Consider the following 13,155-nt stretch of genomic DNA (forward strand, 5'->3'; position numbering starts at 1 on the left):
AAAGCATTTCCTGGCATCACAGAGCTACCCTGACTGGATGGATGATTTCAGTAAAGTTCATTTCCTGTGATCAAAATTACTCCTTGCTGTGGACTTGAGGTTTTTTCCCCCTCATCACAATTGGTTTAATGGCGAAAAAGCAGAACAAAAATGGCAACCTGTGACCTTAGCCAGGCGAAAATCACCAGGTGGCAGTTCCATCATTAGAAATAATGATCCAATTTTCTGTCCTTTGGTAGATCAAGTGAATGCACATGGTGATCTTATTTTCTGTGTACAAATGTATTGTAACAACTAGGTGGAAACATTATATTTTTCAATCTCAGCAAAAAAATACAAGCCTGTAGAATCCGTCAAGCAAGAAGCACAGATGCTGTAAAAAGTAGCACAAAGTGATCTTATTTTACTCTAAAAGTAGAGTGCTTTCCTTTACCCTGTCTTTGCAGTAAGCTGGCTGGCACAACTTTAGGGGCTCCTGAAAACATGAATAACCATCTAGTGGCATTTCTGCTTACCTCCTCTGGCCTTTCTTCCTTGACAGATAAAGATATGCCAGAGAAACAAATACAGGTTGAATATTTCCAGGGATCTGCTATTTCAGAAGGAAGTTTTGTAAGCCACAATTTTTCTGAGTCCAGTTTAGGCTCCGCCTCTATGTGCCTATATATACACTAATTTCAGACACTGAGAAACCACCTATTTTGGTCATGATGATTATGTCTAATAATATAACTTTTAATTGTCATTTAATTGTAATACATTGTACTTTGTTGCAAGCAGAGCATTATAAACTATGGTGGGACTTGTGTTATATATTATCTTTCTGTATGGGAAAATTTCATAAATTCATAATCCAGTATTTTAGGTACTTAGGCCAAAAGGTGTACATATTTAATATGTTTCCATACATTCCCAGTTACTTTAAAGCATCGTTGTACCATGTTAATTCATATTTGTGAGAAAGCATGGAGTACTAGTATTCGTACCAGGTAATTAAATTATTTCTCCCCTCTTTTCTGACTCCCATTTTATTCTAAAGAAGTTCACTGAAAATTGTTGTTGGCCCTGTACAGACGGGCCCTTTGCGGCGGTCCCATGACATACTAGGGTTGCCTCGGGGCAGCACGTGCACATGCCTCGCAACCCTAGTACGTGATGAGGGCGTCGCAGTTGCGCAGCACCACCCACACAGTGCGCACAGCTATAATGTCGCAGCTGCGCAGCATTCAAACAGCACTGTGCAGCTGCGATGCCATCGTGGTGTCTTTGTAGCTTTGCCGTGGTGCAACTGTGCCGCAAAAAGGAGCCGCTTTTTAATGCTCCTTTGTTGCTGTGCAGCAGCATCGCACAGTTTGGTTGCGGCGCTGCTGCAAAGCAAAAAGAGACGCCTCCCTGGCGCTTCTTTCTGGCAGTCTGTACCCCGCCATTGTTAGTTGCCTTCAAATCAACTTCAACTTATGGCAACTCTATGAATGCTGTCAAATCTAACTCCTAAAAAAAGTAGGCTCATCAAATTGCTGCAAACTTGGTATGTTATGTAACTTCAATTGATTTCATAAAGCTACTCTAGTTAAATTTTGCAACACTGACTCCAGTCATGTATGAAGAGAGAAATCCCAGAGATGCAAGCAGGGTTCAGGAAAAACAGAGGCACTAGGGGCCATATAGTAAACATACAATGACTAATAGAGTGCACCAAGGAGTTCCAAAAGAAAATCAGCATGAGCTTTATAGACTATAGCAAAGCCTTTGCACAGATCATGAAAAGCTACAGGACATTTTTAAAAGACATGGGAATGCCACTGCATTTGATAGTCCTGTTTAGAAATCTGTACTTAGGATAAATGTTAAAGCAGAATATGGAGAAACATAATCATTTCCAATGGCTAAGGGGGTGAGGCAAGGCTGCATATTATCACTCTACTTGTTCAACTTGTATGCAGAAAATATCATACAAAGAACAGGTTTATGCTCAGAGGAAAGAGGAGTAAATACAGGCGGAAGGAAAGTCAACAACCTAAGATATGCAGATGACATATTACTAGTGGAAAACATCATGGACTTGGAACAATTACTAAAGAAAGTCAAGGATGAAAGTGCAAAGGCAGGCTTATTGCTGAACATAAAGAAAACAATAATAATGGCTACAGGGATCTACATAAATTCAGCCCAGACAATGTGGAAAATAAAATCGTTAAAGATTTCCCATACCTTTCGAGCAAACATCGACCAGAAAGGAGACTTCAGTCAAGAAATATGAAGAACTAGGAATGGGAAGGGTAGCTATGAAAGACCTAGATAAGATCCTAAAGAGTAAAGATATACAGTTGGCCCTTCTCATACACAGATTTTTTATACACAGATTCAAGCATCCACGGTTTGAAAATATTCAAAAAAAGTATACATTTCAAATATGAAACCTTGATTTTCCATTTTTTTATAAGGGACACCATTTTGCTATGTCATTATATTTAATGGGACTTGAGCATACATGGATTTTGTTATACACTGGGGATCTTGGAACCAAACCCCAGCATATGACAAGGGTCCACTGTACAACAGAACACTAAAATTAGAATTGTTCAGTCTATTGTATTCCCCATCAACTTGTACAGATGTGAAATCTGGACAATGAAGAATGCGAATAAAAAGAAAATCAACTCATTTGAGATGTGGTGTTGAAGAACAGTGCTAAGGATACTGTGGACAGCCAAAAAGACAAACAAATGGGTCCTTCAACAGATCACGCCTGAACTCCTGCAAGCCAAGATGATTAAAATGAGGCTGTTGTACTTTGGCTACATCATGAGAAGGCATCATGCATTAGAAAAGACAATAATGCTAGGTAATATAGAAGACAGTAGAAAGAGAGGAAGACTGCATGCTGGATGGAAAGACTCTATAGATTCACAACCCTGAATCTATAAAACCTAAGTAGAGCAGTGGAGGATAGCTGGGCTTGGAGATGTCTCATTCATAGATAGTGTCTTCATGAGTCAAGGTTGACTCAAGGGCAGCTAACAACAAGTTGAGTTGGGACTAACATTGGATTTAAACCAGAATATACACTTTAGCAAGCTAATTTAAAAAGACATATGAAGACAAAGGCAACCTCCCCCTTTGAACATATATTGCAACCCCCCCCCCCCCAAAAAAAAAAACCACCCATAAGTTTGTCTGAAGGCCACCGCAAGTTGGAAATGACAACAGAACCACAATGTAATAATTTGCCAAACTTTTATAAAACGAAGTTTGGAAACATGGTTGTACAGTTGGATCTAGGTTTACCAAATCAGAAATGATTAGTTTGTTGTTGCCAGGGTAGGGTGTGGCATTGCTAGAGTATGGGGTTGCCATCATTCTGGTGAACTGCTATAAAAGTCTCCACAATATTTAAAAGATTTGCTTGAAAATCCAGAATTGTCAGCTTCCCAGAATATCATATGCAAAGCAATCTTCTTTCCCCCAAACACTTGCTGAAATCCCATTTGTTTAGTATTTACATATTCAGTTACCTGAAAGAACATGGAAGACTCTAGGATTCTGGAAACAAATGCCATCAACATATGAAAATAATTCCAAATGTCATTTTGAGTTCATGTACCGTAGAATTTTTCAAACATTACACCTCCACCCATCTCTCATGAACACACACATACGGAAGACTGGATGATACTTTGGGTCACCCTCTAATAAATACAGGTTAGTCTTTAAATTATGATTTTACACTTTCTATTTTTATTGTTTAGCTTTTCAGAGTCTTTCTTCAGGGATTTTACACATTCTGCAGTAATTTATCAAGAACGTTCTAGAACCACAAAGGGTAAACCTATTTTGAAAGGAAAGTGTGAACCTTCTTATTTAAATACACACCTGCTTGTTCAATCAGGAGATGGCCAAAGTATTGGCATATATTATGTTAAAATAACTTAGGTCAGCATCACTTTAATACCTGTAATTTTTGGCCTGATTTGTTGGCCTTCATCCAGGGCCGTTTTGAAATCCTTTCAACTTCAGATGGACATAGGATAAAGAAGCAAGTGCTCCAAGTGAAATAGCATCTGATCATAAAAGGCTTATTGAAGTGTGGTCTCTGCTGCTCTTTAAAATGATTCTTCTTGTATGTGATAGATTTTGTGGGTTTCCAGGCTCTGCTGCCTGCACACCACTTGGGAACCTATTCCAGAACCTGAGGGGCAATCATAAAAAATGATTTTTTTGTGGCCAACAGTGCTGACAGACAGACTAGATAATTATATGACTTGAAAGATGTTTTCTCCCGTTCACATTTCAAAATAATGGGAAGAAACATATGAAAAAAGGTACTTCCTCAAGTATTCCATAAACGGACTTAAAGATAAACTCAAAACCCTTGGATTTATTGCAAAAATAAATGCTCAATCAATGGCTATTACACAGAGTGGGTGGTGCTGCATACTTCATGAAACTAATGCCATAATTAATCTGGCTGCATGTTTGGGACCAATTAATGTTTTTGAACTGCCTTCCAGGTAGCTCCCCACAAATCAGAATTATAGTAGTTAAAGGACTCCTTTTGGGGAGAAGGAGGATTACTAAAATAATCCAAAGTGCATTAAGCCTGCGCCTTACCCTGGAAAACAGAGGGGATACATGGATCTAGGAGCACTCCCAAGTTATTTTGTAGGTAGCATGAGAACCAGCATGTGACTTGCCCAAGATGGCCAAGGTGGGAATCAAACCCTGGTCTCTGGAGTCACAGTCCAACACTCAAACCACTAAGCCAGCTGTGTGTAATGTACTGGAAATAAAAAAGAATTGTAATCAGCAGTAGTTTCAGAAAAAACCATCACTGTTGCTGCAAGAGGACAAGCATTTCATCTCTGCACTTATTTGGTCAGTGAATCCATATATCTGCTAGAGAATACCAATTTTTTTTTTTATATGCACAGGACTAGTTGTAAAAGCAAATGTAAGTTGTTCATAAAAATGAAAGTAGCTGTATTGATCCAATAAGAACAACAAAACAAACAAAACAAAAACAAAAAAGTTCACAACTCACTGCTGAGCAAAAACTTTATTAGGACCAATTATAATTCTATAATAGTGTGTAAAATACCAAGTTAGCCAGAACATTCTCAGAGTAGATGATAAAAAAATTACACACAGAGAGAAGCACAAACATTTCCAAAATAGGGTACAGGTTTTAAGGGGTCTTCCTACCTACCTATCTACCTTCCTTCCTTCCCTTCTTCTCCCCCCACCCCTATTGTTTTACCACTTAGACTGACAAAGAGTTTTGGACAACCTGAAAGCTTGTACACTATAGACAGCCCTAACAAATTATAGTTAATAGTTGTAATAAAGGTATTTGCCACCTGTGGATTTTGCAAGTTTTTAATCTTGAAAAATTTATCTAAAGTATGTGTGTGGATGCAGCTCTTTTGGTTAGGTAAGGACCCATCCTCAGGGAATTATTTTCCTTATATACACTTTCTCTGTGCATGGCAGAATTAACTTTCAAATTATAGCAGAGACTTGATTATAGTTATATACGATACTGTGCCCAAATAAGAGCTGCAAAATGGTTGTGTGTGGGTTGTTGTCTTTTTTTTAATCATAATCAGAGCTACCCAGGGTGATCAGATGTCCTTCTTTCCAGAACATATCCTACATCCCTGCTTTTCATTCAGGAAGAATTTCAAAATGTCCTCCATTTTGAGCATGAGTAAGAAACATGGATTTGTAGCTTTTATTTTATAAAGTCCAAAATTTTGTGGTGCCTTGTCCTCCTTTGCAGTTATGACATCTAGGGGCAGTACAGACGGATGGATCTGTGCCGCCCATCTTTGCCCCGTATCTGTGCTGCAGCATCTCCATGCTGCAGCACAGACGTGCCACAAAAAAAGAGCCAGAGGGGAGCCGCCATGACGCCACTTCCTGCTAGCGATGTCTGGTTGCTGTACGGTGGTGGTGACATCATGGCGGCTCCCGTATGGATGGGAGGTCACCATGATGCAGGCGTTCTTACGTACTAGGGTTTGGGAGTCTGTGGTTGCTGCGCCCTCCCTAACCCTAGTATTAGCGACGCCACGCTGCTTTTGGTCCGTGTGTACTGGGCCCTAGTTACCCTGGGGCTGCCAGAACTTCCACGCAGCACGATCATCTTGTTGGGGGATTCTGGGAGATAAAGTCAAGAAAATAATGTCACACCTTTGCATGAAGAAAGCATGATTGCTTAGACAGTAACTTTGGGTTACTATACCTATGGGTAGCTATGTTGGCCATGTCGCAAAATACAATAACATCCTAAATCCACAAAACAGTGATGCCTTTATTAGTTCAACAAAAATGCACAAAACACATGTTGCAAGTTTTCGAAGCTCCACTGGCTTCTTCATCAGGAAAAAGTGTTAGAAATCATACAGGAGGAAAAAAATTAAGATGACTTTAGTCCCAAATCTACATTTTATCAAGATGTGGCTGTTCTCAGTTCAGGTGGTATTGGAGGGATGGACATGCATGCGGATTAGCGCTTCCTCCTCCTATCCACTTGAGTGCTCCAGGAAATAAATAAAAAAATATTAAAGTTAAATTTAATTAAAATTAAAATTCCACTACTGAGACAAAAGAGAGCCAGAGTGTCACAGCGGTTTGAGTGTTAGACTACGGCCTCATTCCCACTTACAAATAAATCATCTTGCGATCCAAATCGATAGATCGATTCAACAGCGGAGCGTGGTTCACACTGCATTTGTCCCGATCACTTACACTTTTAAGGGGTACACGCAGATTACACCCAAGGTGACCAGATGTCACAACCTTAAAGGAGGACAAAGCACCGCAAAATGTAGAACATTCACAGGTAAAGATCCAAAAATAAAAACCAAAAATCCAAAGCTTTTTTGCTAGGGATGATTGATCAAGAAATAGAAAGAAAATCTCAGAAATGCAAGACAAGCCATTTAAGATATGAATATCAAACTGGATATGGGTAAAGAAGAGAGATGGGAAGATACATTAATAATAATAATAATAATAATAATAATAATAATAATAATTTTTATCTGGCCTCTTCCAAGGATTGAAGCAGCGTACAATGTACAACACAGTAAAATACATCCCATTACCCCCTTCATAAAATAATCCACATAATTCATCTAATAAAACTGTAAACAATTAAAATTATTAAACATTAAACATTAACATTAAAACCAACATAACAGAGCAGCACATCATGGGCAGTCTTTGGGACAGTATGTGTATATTCCTTCCTTTTCCCTTTCTTTGTAAAGATAACAGCATAATATCGACAATAAAAAGAAAAGGAAATCTTACTGGGAACATGAAGACAAGAAGTTTAAATGAAGAATTATTAAGGATTATGGGTTGACAACCTAAATTAAAAACAGAATGGCTTGCATTTAGCCTCAAAGTGTTAATGGCCGATTTCTTAAACTAGTAATATCCCCTTTTCATGTATATGTTTGTGTTTTCTTTCTCTGTTTGTTTTATGTAATCTTTGTTTTGTCTTGTGTCGTTTTTTTATATTCTATGTTTTTGTATACTGTTGTATAAATTTTCAAATTTTCAATAATAATAATAATAATAAAAAAAAGGAACTAGAAAGAAACCATGGAAGAATTTTATTCTCCATACTGTCTGCAGCTAGAACTGTTTATGCAAAAAGGTGGGAGGAAAAAAAAGACATACCAAATGTATTGGATCGGATCTGGAAATTATATAACTTGATGGAAAAACAATACATTAACGTATTTGACTAAATTTGACTCGTTAGGTAAATTTAAAGACGGACGGTAATGGAATATGTGAATAAATTCTGGACTCAAAAATCATCTCAACCAAATTAAAAACAGACTGGAAAAATAAAAAAATTAAAAAAAACCATTGGAAAAAAGGCAAAGTAGTAGATAAAGTTAAAATTGTGTTTTTCCATAAGGTTAAATATTAATATTATTATTATTATGCTTTATTTATATAGTGTTGTAGATTTTGTAGCCTTTACGGCTGAAGCACAGCTGGGTATAAATACCATAATAAATAAAAAAATTGAAATAAATATTAATTTTGTAAATGGATATTATGATGTACGCCACCGGCAGGTCCATTTTATATTATTGTATTTTATGTACAGCGCTGCTTACTTACAACGCTTTATAAAGTTTAATAATAATAATAATAATAATAATATATTTTATTATACCTAAAAATAATTAAAAAGAAGGTTTAATTTCCAATTATAAAAGAGTTGTAATATGTTAAAGTACTAAGACAATTACATAATAGCTTTAGGTCTGGAAGTCTTGTTTTTAAAGATGTATTTCATGTTTATTTGAATGTGTTTTGCTATGTCTGAGTGTATGTAATGCCTCTTTTTATCACTTTTATTTATGTTATACACATATAAATCCATCCTTCTCAGTCCTGCTCAAAATGGAGGACATTTTGAAATTCCTCCTGAAGAGAAAGTTGAAATGTAGGGCAGGGCCTGGACAAAGGAGGGACAGAGGTCCAAAACACACTGGAGGAATAATAATCCAGTTTGAAACTGATTTAACTGCCCTGGCTCAGTGCTAGGGAATCCTGGGAATTGTAGTTTATTGTGGCACCAGAGGGTCTCCTCTGACACAGAAGGCTCAATGTCTCACAAAACTACAGTTCCTAGAGTCCTCTAGCATTGAGCCAGGGTAGTCAGAGAGAGTGATGGACAGGGAAAGCAACCAATCAAGAGTCTACGGAGGGGTGGAGCTAAGGAAAGCCCCGCCCTCACTTCACAAAGCTCCGCCTCGGTTTCTATGGCAACCTGGATGCGGCGCCGTGGGTTTCGGCCTTTTATTGAGATCAAGCCTTTGCCGTCTGTTGCGTTGCTCCCATCCCTTGCAGTCCTTCTGCGCCTGCGCGGTGAGCCGGAGGATGGAGGCTGTTCAGGGGGCGCTTCGGTGGGTAACGGTTTTAGGAAGAGGAAACGGGCGCGGGGGGGTCCTCCCGCGTGGTGCAGTGGCTAGAGTGCTGGGCTACGACTCTGGCGACCCGGGTTCGAGTCCGCGCAGGACCACCCAAGCCCAATGGGGCACCTTGGGCAAAGTCACACTCTCTCAGCCTCAGAGGAAGGGAAAAGAAAAAAAGCCTGGTCTAACCTAACCTTGATAGGTTCCCCTTGTTATTATTATGTTAATTTATGGGGTGCTTTGATTGTGAGTTCCTGCATGACAGGGTGGGTTGGACTGGATAACCCTTGTTTTTCTAATGAGGGCTGTCTTGGCAAGTTTCTTGGGGGGGGTTGCCATGGCTACCCTCTGAGGCTGAGAGAGTGCGACTCACCCAAGGTCACCCAGTGGGTTTCCATGGCTGAGTCAGGATTTGAACCTTGGTCTCCCTATGTTTATTTATTTATTTATATTTATTTGGGCTGCATCCATAATGGAGAAATAACCTGGTTTGGCATGGCTTTAACTATTTTCTGGCTCAAGGCTATGGAATTCTGGGAGTTGGAGTTTGTTGTGGGGCAAACTCCAACTCCCAGAATTCCATAGCCTTGAGCCAGGGCAGTTACTCTGTCTTAGGGTCTCCATAAATTTGGGAATGACTTGAAGGCACACAACAGTGACAACAACAACTCTGAGCTGAGGAGGCGATTCTTTGTCCTCGGGGGGACACATGTGCTCCAGTCCTCACGTGTGAAGCCTTAACTGCGTGTGTGCTTTGCGCGGTCCTTCGAGTCGTTTCGGACTTATGGCGACCCTAAAGTGACTTTATCACAGGGTTTTCTTGGCAAGATTTCGTTCAGAAGAGGTTTGCCATTGCCATCCTCTGAGGCTGAGAGAGTGTGACTTGACCTAAGTCACCCAGTGGGTTTCACGGCCGAACTGGGAATTGAACCCTGGTCTCCAGAGTTGTTGTCCAACACTCAAACCACTCGGATCAAGGCCCTCCAACATTTCACAGATGAAAACACATGTGGTCAAATGACATCCAAGTGGTCAAGATGGCAGGAGTGACTAACAAGGAGGAGCTGCAGTGGTTTGCTTTGGCCTGAGCCTTCTGGGAAGTACAAGGCTCCAGCCCCTCTTCTCTTCTCCTCTCCTCTTTGCGAATTAATGAGTTTAGTTTTATTTGTTTATGTTTCAGTCCGACTTCTTGGCAGAAAGGAAGGGGATCAATAAATGCATAAACACATAAGCCAAAGACATAGAAAAATGTTGTGGCATGTAAACTAGTGATTTATACACCCTCGGAATAATTAATTGGATATTTAGAGAAATCTCAACTAACAATAACTACCTTGTAGATGTTTGCTGGAATGTCGTCAGTTTCATGTTCAGAAGTTGGATTTGAATGGAATATAGAACCAGATTGTTCCATAATGAGTGAAACACTCAGCAGTTTCCAAACTTTGGTACTCCAGATGTTTTGGACTTCATCTCCCAGGTGGCCAAGGTGACTAAGTCTTCAGTGAGATAGAATTCAAAACATCTGGAGGGCCAAGGTTTGGAAACTGCTGTGCTAAAGATTCTGTATGCCCCGTTTCTGTAAATTTAATATACGTACTGACTTAGCAAAACCTGATATTTTTTAACGTGATAGATTCCACAGTGCAGCCAGATGTTGGTGACATGAAGACATAAAGTCTTTCTGAAGATATTGAAGCATTCCCTAAATTGAGGGAAGTAATAATGTCACTCTATTCTGCTTTGGTCAGGCCTCACCTGGAATACTGTGTCCAGTTCTGGGCACCACAATTAAAAAATGATGTTGAGAAGCTGGAGCGTGTCCAGAGGAGGGCAACCAAAATAGTGACGTGTCTGGAAACTATACCCTTAGGGAACTGGGTATGTTTAGCCCGGGGAAGAGAAGGTTAAGACACATGATTGTTAGCTGCCCTCAAGTAGATTCCAGCTTGTGACCATGTGAATGAGACATCTCCAAGAATCCTTACCCTCCACTGCCTTGTCCAGATCATGCAAGCCCAGCCTTCAACCCCTCTGATTGAGTCCATCCATCTGGTCTGTGGTCTCCTGCTCTTTCTCCTACCCTCTACCTTTCCCAGCATTATTATTTTTCCTAGTGATCCAAGCCTTCTCATTATGTGGCCAAAGTATGATGGCCTCAACTTGATCATCTTGGCTTCCAAGGAGAGCTCTGGCCTGATCTGTTCAAGAACCCATTCGATTGTCTTCTTGGCTGTCCATGGCATCCTGAGAACTCTTCTCCAGCACCAAATCTTAAATGAATTTTCTTTCTATAAACTTTTTTCACTGTCCAGCTCTCTCATCTGTATATGGTGATTGGGAATAAAGTGGTCAGACTTATACTAACTTTAGTGCTTGGCTGTATGTCTCTGCTCTTCAAGATCTTTCCTAGTTCTTTCATAGTTGTCCTTCCCATTCCTCATCTTCTTATTTCTTGACTGCAGTCACCACTCTGGTCAGTGTTTGATCCTAGGTATGGGAATTCTTTTAACTATTTCAGTTTTCTCATTTTCTAGATTGAATTTTTATATTTCTTCTGTGGTCCTTTTTTTAAATGTTTTTATGAGACATTTGGTCCACCACATGTAAGCTTGACCCTTGCCTATCTTGGTTGATAGAAGAAATGTATTGACCAGATGAGTCTAACAGGGTGGTAAATGCCTCACTATGTCAGAGGGAGATGCTTGTTGCCTTGAAGGAAATAATGGTGCTCCTGCTTCTGAAAAGGTTCTCCCTAGACTCAGAGGTACGTGAAAACTTCTAACATATTGCTAACACCCCCTTTTTGGGCAGTGTGCTTGAGCCTGTAATGTCTTGGCAACTTCAGACATTCTTGGAGGAAACTGACTATCTAAACTTGTTCTAGTCTGGTTTCAGGCCAGAACACAGCACCGGAATGTTCTGACAGGTGACCTGCTTTGAGTGAAAGATACAGGGGCTGATGGTGGTGCTACCCTATTGATTTTTTTGGATCTCTCTGTAGCTTTTGATACCAATGATCATGGTATCTTACTGGGCCAGCTCCATCAGATAGGAGTGACTGTTTTGCTGTGGTTCTGCTCCTTTTTGTGGAGTAGGTTTGAGAGTAGCACTGGATGATTCCTTTTCAGCCTCATGACCTCTAAGTTGTTGGGTGCCAGAGTTCTCTCTTGTTCCCCCGCTATTCAAAAGCCATATGAAGATGCTGGGGGGTCATTAAGGGGAGGAGTTGAAGTGGGCTGCAGAAGGCGACTTTTCTTTTCCTGTAACTAGGAGAAATGAGAAGACCAGACATGGTCAACCCGTGTCATCCATATGCTGAGGCTGTCCATCTGCTGCACTAGTGTCTGCATGCTGTAATAGACTGGATGAGGGCCAATAAACTGAAGTTGAACTCTGATAAAATGGATGCTCTGTGTATTGGTGGTTCTTGGGTTTGGGAGTTGGATAAGCCCTGGAGAGTGTTGTGTTCCGCCGAATGGAGTAGGTGCGCAGCTTAAGAGTATTGTTAGATCCATCTTTGTCCTTGGGAAACCCAAGTGGACTCTGTGGCTTAGAGTGCTTGGGACTGGATTAAACTGGTCTGCTAGCTATGGTTTTTCCTGGACAGGGAACTTAGCCCCAATAGCCCATGTGCTGGTAACTTCCAGAGTAGACTATTACAGTGCACTCTTTGTGGGGCTGTCCTTGAAGACAATTCAGAAACTGGTGCAAAATGCTAGATTGCTGACAGGAAGATCATTTAAAAAAAAAAAACCAGTAATAATAGTTTGGAAGGAATTGCACTGGCTGCCAGAATGTTTCTGGTATAAATCCAAGCTGCTGGTTATGACATTTAAAGCCCTAAATGGTTTTGGACTTTGATACTTGAAATGTCTTCTTGAATATGCACCTGCCTGAGGTTTAAAATCTGCCCCATCAGCCAGAGGAATATGCTGTGTGAGAATTTGGGAGAGGGCTTTCTTTGTGGCGGCATCCCATTTATGGAACACCCTGCTTTTGGAGGCCTAATAAGTGCCAACATTGCTGCTGTTTAGGTGCCAAGTAAAAACATAATTGCTCATGAAAGCTTTTTCATGAAAGCTTTTGGGGCCCAACTAATTTTACAAAAATCCTCCCATGCACATGGTCCTAATTCATTTTAAACTATTTTAAATGATTTTAACCCTTTAAACCTTTTAAAAAATAAATTGTCTTTTAGCCTTTT

At 40.0% G+C, this 13,155-nt stretch overlaps 1 protein-coding gene across 6 annotated transcripts in view; it reads left to right on the forward strand.

The window, feature by feature from the left end:
* Nucleotides 1–8,823: 8,823 nt before the first annotated feature.
* The window catches only part of ANKMY1 (ankyrin repeat and MYND domain containing 1), a 100,676-nt gene continuing 96,344 nt past the window's right edge, over nt 8,824–13,155 (forward strand). For all 6 annotated transcript variants that reach the window (XR_006102947.1, XM_042458270.1, XM_042458276.1 and 3 more), the window contains exon 1: nt 8,824–8,939. Coding sequence is in view for 5 of the 6 variants with exons in the window: in XM_042458270.1 (XP_042314204.1) it covers nt 8,914–8,939 (26 nt within the window). In the remaining variant the exon portion in view is untranslated. The remainder of the gene's footprint in view (nt 8,940–13,155) is intronic.

This window comes from Sceloporus undulatus, chromosome 3, assembly GCF_019175285.1.
Source record: "Sceloporus undulatus isolate JIND9_A2432 ecotype Alabama chromosome 3, SceUnd_v1.1, whole genome shotgun sequence".
In the NCBI taxonomy this organism is placed as follows: domain Eukaryota; kingdom Metazoa; phylum Chordata; class Lepidosauria; order Squamata; family Phrynosomatidae; genus Sceloporus; species Sceloporus undulatus.